Source organism: Heliconius melpomene, chromosome 20 (assembly GCF_056956725.1).
Source record: "Heliconius melpomene rosina isolate 202511_hmr_F chromosome 20, ASM5695672v1, whole genome shotgun sequence".
NCBI lineage: Eukaryota > Metazoa > Arthropoda > Insecta > Lepidoptera > Nymphalidae > Heliconius > Heliconius melpomene.
In genome coordinates this window covers 12473485-12482231 of record NC_140408.1, presented here as the reverse complement: position 1 = coordinate 12482231, position 8747 = coordinate 12473485, and the positions used below count along the sequence as shown (strand labels likewise).

The following is an 8747-nucleotide window of genomic DNA, read 5'->3' as shown; positions in this document are numbered from 1 at the left end:
TAATAAGCACAAAATGACTAGATTATGGACTAGTTACATTCTAAACCATAAAACACTTACACTACTATTGCACGTTATATCTAAAGTTTCATTACCCCGAAGCAAACAGCAAATTAAAACCATCTATTTTACTGAAATAAACTATAATATTATAATATATATGCATAGCTTTGATTCTCAATTTATATGATAAATATTTGTTGATTTATTATTTTATGATATATTTATATTATAATGCTCATTTTTTTATAATATATAGAAAAGTCTATGATATTTGTCATTACTTCGGGATTATCAATTATAACGCATTTTGGAAAAGAATTAATTTTTTTATAGCTTCACTTTGTATTCCGCATATGGCTATATAGAGGGAACTAGGGTTAAGACTCTCCGTTCTTCATTCTTCGCCCAATTTTGGAGACGTTACATATTGAATGGCGCCGCACTTTCTCGTGTTATCAGAACCAGGAAATGAAAATAATTCACTTTCTGTGTGGAAACCCTCGAACCTTTAGTAATCGTCTTTGCAACCAGAAGAATTTCTTTTATTTTATTAATAAATTATGTTTTTTTTTAAACCATTAAAATATGTTATTCATCCAAAATCCGTTATGCGCTATACGTATAGTATTTTAATATTAATTATTGATAATTATAAATTAATTATATTTATTAATTAACTGTAATTTCATATTTATTAATACTTATATAATTAAATGAATGTAATACCTAAATTTTGAAATTTGTCTATTGCTTTTTATATTTTGAAATTAAAAATACTTTATACTTAGATAGATTATGCATATATTCTGGAATATATTGCCTAACGTTTTCTCGAATTATTTTGTTCTTTAACTTTTTATTGATTGTCATGCAAAAGTTTTATATTCAGGCCCTATTATTTACTGTCCGCGAACGCGTTAAACTTTACAATAAATTACCTTAATATGTAAAACATATTTAGTTTAAGCTTTTAACTGTATTAAAAAAATATATTGTGACTAGATTAGTATTATAACTGTAACATAATATCAACAAATAAAATAATTTGCAGGACAAAATAAATAATAAATATATTAAATAAATATTATTGACTATTTATTTTATTATAATACGGACAAAAACAGAGTCCTTACATAATAACGGTTTTTAAACAAACAATATAATTTATAATTACATTTGCGTAGACTGTAAAATATAATATAATAAAGTTTCCGTTCATGGTAGACTCAGTAAAGGCCCTACAGATTAATTTTACCATTCCGTGGGCCGTTATATATCAATAACTTAAATAAGTTGAGAAAGAACTGTATGTATCAATCAATAATTAAAAAGAAACTATTTAAATTATTCAAATATTGAACTTACAGAATAAAATTAACTTATTTCGTTTGCTGAAGAACCATCTGTAACACTAAATATCTTAAGCACTAAAGTTGAAAATTATAAGTTTACGTGTTATTGTAGTGCGTATAATTAGTTTCACCTACAATGTCGATGTCACTGTCACTGTGTTCCGTTTCAGAGTCTGATGTATGCGTGGTTGATATTCGTGACTCCTCCTTTTGAAATAAAAGTAATTAAAATCTATTACGGTATTAAAAATTCAGATCTGGGCAACGTCGTCTGACTAGAAACACGATGGATGTAGGTTATATTACGAGTCGAGAGAAACAATGATTTTCATTTTCCAGCTCCGGCTATAAACAAAACGTGAGGTTGACATCCTCCTCTCAAGACACTTTTTAACTTTTACAAGACACTTTTAACTACAAATTCATTTATTACATAAGATTGTTTCAATCTCTTATAATATTATTTTTTGTTAATTACGTTAACAGATTACAGATACAAACGACCAATTACCCCGTTCTCCTCTAGAGAACTGTCTTGCTGGTTATCATGCAGATTTAAAAAAAAAAGAACTTTACGCTGTATGCTGCGCATAGCAGGCTAAGCAGAGGGAACCTGGGAGCCTAGTGCTAAAACACTCCGTTCCCATTAAGATACTTACGTTCCTCACTTTCCTTTCAATTCTTAGGCATTGCGTGTTGAGTGGCGAGACTCTACTGAGCCTCTTGCCTCTTTACCAGAGCGAAAACATTTAAAGATGCCAGAAAATAAAAAAAATAACGAATACTTACTTTTCTTTCTACGGGCTGAGAAGGATGCTTGGTAGTAAAGTCCACGGCGATAGAACCTGCTAAATAAAGATTGTTTTAAAAATATTTGATTAACACATTAAATCAATGTTTTTAATTATATTTATACATCAATTATTAGAAGCTCAAAATTTATTAGGTATTAATTGTTATAAGTATAAATAAGGGACAAATTGTTAAATAACAAAGTAGAAACTTATAGTCTTTTTAAAAATTACGGCAGGAACATATTAAAAATAGAAAATTCTATGAAATTTTCTTCAGCCAGGCAAAGGCGGTCCCCAAACAGCCAAACTCTATAAGACGGTATTCTTAATTACACCAACAAGCGATTAGAAGCCCTAACTACATAAAATAAGTCACATTATCGCTGACAATAACTTCTCTCTCCCTACAAATAATCTATAATTTCATAAAATAAACTTTACTTTCTTGTTTTAAAGTTCAAATTCTCGTAACGGTATTTCCAAGACGTTACGTTGCTATGGCAACCAAGTCAGCCATCTTGTGTCCCCAATTCAATTATGGAACGTCTTGAGTTGTGGCGCGATTTCCAAATTCAATTTGCCAGGACTTTGAGGTTTTCCCATTCTGCGCAGTGATTGGTTATTGCATCGGTGATTTTGGGTTCAATTCCCGTTCAAATTCAAATACAAATTAATCTATAAGTACTAGTTGTGGTCATTTGGAAAGCCTAAGAGTTGTGTATGACATGATACTTTTTAAGTGATGATAATTTTGATAATTTTGGTGTTTTTTGTATTTGTCTACTACTTTTGAATGACAGTCAAATTTTAATAATATTTTATTAGATTTGATTCTTTTATTGAAATAACATATTTTTGTTCAATCGTTCCATTTCATCTCGTAACATAAGCCAAGCAACACCGCGTGTTCCACTTAGTAGCGGTACCGAAATATCTATCATATTAATAAATTCCAGTACATTCCTTCCAAGTTCTACACGAAACTATGCGAGTAATTGAAGCTGTAACCTAGGTGTCTTGTAAAGTTCTAACAAAGTTAAATCTTAGTAGAAGTTTCTAATCAAGTATCTGAATAGATTTTACGATAACACTGAGGTGTATTTTAGATATTATAAAGTGTTTTATGATATACTAGCTTTTACGTATGGCTTCGCCCAAGTAGCATGGGCTTAGGAATGGGGCCAGGCCATGGTCCTTGCCCACCCCAGAATTATTAATAACAAAATAAAAATTGAAAATAGGCTTTATACGTAAACATTTTTCAAACATAAAAAAATCTTTCACATTACACTCTCATACCTCTTTGCTGCTGTTGTTTCCTCATCTGCTTCTTATGCTTCATCCGTCGGTTCTGGAACCATGTCTTCACTTGGGTTTCTGAAAGGTTCAAGGCACCAGCCAGTTCCACTCGCTCAGGAGTTGACAAATAGCGTTGTGATTCGAAACGTTTTTCTAGACCTGTGGGAATAATATAAGAATGAACTATATAATCAATGTCAAGTCAATATAATATCAATACATTATAAATACTTTAAGGAGTATCTTAATGCTAGGTTCCTTCAGCTTACACTGCTATATGCGGGATATAGCGTGAAGCTGAAAAAAGTAATTTATACAAAAAATATATGCAAGAATGAGCGGCAAAGAGTGGGCAGAGAGATAGAGGGAAACTTCGGTCGACTTTCAAAAACACAGTATCTATGAGACTGGAGCAATATTACGAAAAGCTTGAGAATGCGGGCGGAAGACAGTGGACGAGGCGAAAGAGATATACGAGGTTATAGCTTTTGGCGTTTGGTTCTCTCTGGCTACCCCGCCAGGGATAACGCGTAAGGCTAACAAAATAAGTAACAATAAAATATTATCATTTCACCGTTCTGGTAAGCGAGGAAACAAGCGTTGAGTTTCACTACTCAACACGCAATGCCTCCAGAAATCGGCTAAAAATGGAGACCAGAAATATATTTAATGAAAATGTCTTAACATTGGATTCCTAGGTTCCTTCTACCTGCTATATACACGACATACAGCGTAGAGCTAAAAAAACAAAATATAAAAAAAAGTAACTCCAAGTTAGAAATTAAAAAGCTAATAATACCTCTAAAGCTATACCTACCTAAGTTTTAAAAAAATTCCCTGCGCTTTCAAAATTCCTTAAAATACTATTTATATATATACATATGGACAGTTATTAAATACAATACGAAAGTGGAGAAAAAAATCATTGTTCAAAAATAAACAAGATTGTATGAATACTTGTAAATTTTCATAATTTCCTTGAAAAGTGAATGATGCGTAAAACTTAACAAAGCCATAACCAAGACGGCCACGACACTTCGGCCGTACTATGCAGCTATAACTTAAACAAACCTGTTAATTGTGGATCTGAAAACACAGTCCTAGCTTTCCTCCGTCGGCAGTGCTTCAGCGCGGAGAGAGACAGTTCCGAAGGTGTGAACAGCGCGTGGTAGGGCACACCTATATAAAAATATATTGAAAACTCTTATCAAAGATATTGTTTATATATTTTCTCTCTACAGAGATGCATTGATATATGAAATATTTGTAACGCCTGTTGCGTAATTAAAACCTCTACCTTTTCTGCCAGCAATTGCGGCGGTTGTAGATTCGATTCTCACTCGAGGGAATTGTTTTCATTTCATCGTTCTGATAACAAGACAGGGAGCGGTGTTAAATTCCTGAACACGCATTTAAATCCCCTCCACTAGGTTCCCTTTGTCTACTGCCAGTGAAGCAGTAGGCGTAGAGGGAAGTGTTTTTTGCAACAATATAACGGGGTATCGACAAATATGTACATAGTTTAGCTGGTTAGAATGATTTAACCATTTTACGACAAAAAAGCCGCTTCTAGTTTTTCCTGTAAAGCAAAGCCTACTATTTTATAATTAAAAAAGTAATAATCTATGGTCCTCACTTCTATAATTGCTCTCGAGATCGATCTCGGAGTGGAGAGCGGCTTATAAATAGTTATAGGCTTTTTTGTGTTAAGATATTCCGTTTCCTGATTACCGCCAAATTTTCAAAATATTCCGTGTTGAATTGGCGGATCTCAAGATCACATTTTGGTGAAACTAAACTGCTAAAACGAATAGTGTTATCCATATTTCCCAAGTGGAACTTAACCCCTCCACTGCCGGTTGTCAAAGTGTGGGTTCGATTCCCACTCGTCATATATGGTTAGGTATACCTAAATGATGACTTTTAAAGTTTTCGCAAATATTTTTTTAGTCTCTAGGCTAATATCTTATTCAAAACTACTTCTTGCCCTAATAGACACGAGTACTTCGCGATAGTTGCAAAGTGTTGTAAAAAAATATATTTTTTTACGAAAAAATACGTATACCTAATATATATATATATTTTACAATTTCGTCCCAAATATTATACAAAATATATAAATATATACGCGCATTTATTAAATATTAACAAAGCTTAAATAAAACAAATATTAAAAAACTTATACCAGAAGTAACAAAATTTAATTCTAAGTATTATATTACACACCTTGAGAAAGAAAATACGGTGTTTCCACAGCTTTATAAGTATTTGGTGTATGAAGATATGCACCCAACGCTCCCATTACTTGTAAATAGGACCCTTCTCTCGGGACAGGCCGGACTTCATTAGCCATAGGAAAATATTTAGGTTCCCTTTCGTACTCATATCGCCTGGGATCAGGCTGCTTAAATGTCCTCTGTCCACGATATAAAATATCCTCGATGAGGAAGGAAGTTTTAGAGTTCTGCCCCTGATTTGTATCTGGCGAATCACTGCGTGTTTCTTCCATTTTGTTTTTTGTTTTCAATAAATTAATGTTAAATTTACATAATTAATAATTTTCACTTTTTATCGTTTATTTGAATTTCTAAAATAATTATTACCAACACATTTTAAAATTAAAAACACTTCGCGATCCCGAAAAAAGATCTAAATAATCTGTGCAAAAACAATTAAAGCGGGAAATCGTATTTAATTTTAACTGTCAAAATCTCTTTCCATTATAAATAATTGTTATAATATTATGAAATTATAACATTTAAAACGTTTATTTATATTAATTTGTGCGATTTGAGCAGTTTTTGGTAGTTGTTAGTGTAAACGAGGTCGTTTGGTGCGAGACTGAGTTAAACTGTCGTTCAACGGGGTGGGTTGGATACGCCTACGGGGGCCACCCCCTCGAGGTAAGATTAGAACAATTTTTACCTATGATCTTTATTTAATGTTGATTTAATGGATGTTGAGTGAGGTTTTTTATATTTTAACGTATTATTATTGGTTTTGTATTAAACCTGTAGTTTTTTTGGAAAAAAAATAAGACGAAAAAAATCTTTTAAATATTGTTGAGATGACTATTTTATATTTTTGTATTTTTTGGAAATTTTAATAATAAATAAACGTTGTGTATATTGGTTTAAATTTATTCAATTGGTCAATTTATACTTAATAGGTACGTTAATACATTACGATCAATGCTTGACATTTATAAAAAAGTGTAGCTACGAAATATTATGAAATAAAAATATGATCTATTTATTTTTTTGCAATTATAAAATTCAATTTAAGCGTATATTTAAAATACCTCTGAGAAAACAAAGAAACACAGTGACGAAATATTCTATTTTAATTTTTTTTTTTGTTATATATGTACGTAAGTAATGTGAATCTTAAAATATTCTGACCCAGTATGAACTCCATGGTTCATACGTATTCCATACGATCATGCTGAAAAATGAAATAAAAATGAAAATCGAGTAATATTTTCCGATAAAATAAGGCTCTGTATCCACGGTGCGTTATAAAATATTATTTTATGTGTATCTTACTATTATAATTGACGTATATTGTTAATATTACCTAAGGAAAAGTAAATAAGGACAAATTGAACGAGTTTTCCGCTTTCCAAGAAGTAATTAAAAAAATATTCACTAAATAATCTTAATTATAAAACGTAACATAGAGGGCAGTTCAAGATCTTCAATCCTCTGCTCTGGAAAAAAGACAAAGCGCGGCGAGGAATTCTACCACTCAACACGCAACGTCTCGGAAAATCGGTGGGGGATAGAACGGATTGCCCTAACACTAGCCGTGCCCACTTAATAATAGTCTTGTGCCTATCCCAGAAATTTTGTTAACAATAAATTTGCCCTGTAATATACAAAAAGACTTTATTCGAACTAGTTACCACGTTACCCATGATGCAGACCAGGCTGCTAGTAGGTATATGTGGAACACAACCTAAAGCAAAAATACATTTAAAATTCATATATTACGAATCCGAAATAGAAGAAGAGAATATCTTGAATTGAACGAAATATGATTAATGCGTTTCCTAACACTCGTTTCACTCTGCCTACCCCGCTACATGCGAGAAAACGTGATAATATAAATAGAATATATTAAATACATGAAATACCTATATAGAAAATAAAGCATTCCGTCTGTCCAAACCTTACAGATTACATATCGTATAGCATACGGGTTAAGTTGCCGTAAGATGGGGCAGATCATCCTATGCAAAGTGGATATAGTACTGTGCGCGAGTTTTGATACTTTTATATATTTTATATAGAAATTTTTAAGCTTCACGCTGTTCCCGCACATAGTAGGCGTGCAGAGGGAAGCCGTTCCCTTTAAAACCCCATTTTCCGCAGAATTCTCGAGGCATTGCATGTTGAGTGGCGCAACTCAACACCGCGCTTTGACTCACTACCAGAGCGAACAAATGAAAATATGAAATCACAAGCGCCACAACAGCCTCAGAAAAAATCAAAAATATTGATAATAATTATTAAAATAGATATCATGCTGGATTTCTCTAGAGCCCCAAATAATACATTATATTCAAATCCATACTGTGCTGTTAAAATTCAAATGGATTTTTTTTCCAGAAACAAAAAATCGACACAGGCATAGTATTTAAAAAGCGAATCCTCTAATTTCTGTCACTTTCGCTACACTGCGGTGCTTATTCTTCCGACTTCATATTTTCACATTAGTTGCGAACATTGTTGCGTGTAACAAATAATTTGAATAAAATGAATTATTTTATATTTTAATTTCCCCGCTGTAGACAGCGTGTTGTTTGTGACAACCAAACAACACGCTGTCTACACGCTGTTTAAGATATTGTTCGGTTCGTGACCGTCCGTGGGAACGGGGTGTCTTAACACTAAGTTATCCCGTAAATAACTGGATAGGCTGTCTACTCGATTCTATGCGGGAAACAGAGTGAAGCTATAAAAAAAAATATATAAAAACTCCTTAATCTCAACTATCAAAACGATTTTCTCAACACTACCCCCTCCCCCTACCCCTAATCCGTGAACGGGGCGGAGCCCATTTTTTTCCACCAATCAGAAACGAATGCGCAGTCAGCAACCAAAAATCGACCAATACGAGACCTCCAATTAAACGCAACGTAACGTTTGGGGTCACTTGCCGTTTGCCGCTTTGTTAGCGCTTATTATGCACTAGCGATCCACGCGCGGCTTCGCCCGCTTAATCTTGTTATTATAATATTTTCAAAATTTTTTTCAGATGTAGAACCTATATTATTGTAAAGTTTTATGTACCTAAA

General features: G+C 32.7%; 1 protein-coding gene across 2 annotated transcripts; it reads right to left on the bottom strand.

The window, feature by feature from the left end:
• LOC146528057 (brain-specific homeobox protein homolog) lies at positions 1 to 6282 on the bottom strand. Of its 2 annotated transcripts, none has more exons than XM_085205214.1 (5): positions 5675 to 6282; positions 4520 to 4627; positions 3449 to 3607; positions 2145 to 2203; positions 1 to 1562 (listed from the first exon to the last, which is right to left on the bottom strand). In XM_085205214.1, exons 1-5 carry the CDS (start codon positions 5955 to 5957, stop codon positions 1452 to 1454), a joined length of 720 nt encoding a protein of 239 aa, XP_085061340.1. In that variant the 5' UTR covers positions 5958 to 6282; the 3' UTR covers positions 1 to 1451. The 2 variants fall into 2 exon arrangements, with proteins under 2 accessions (XP_085061340.1, XP_085061341.1); XM_085205215.1 differs by having other exon boundaries at positions 2145 to 2200.
• Positions 6283 to 8747: the final 2465 nt, after the last annotated feature.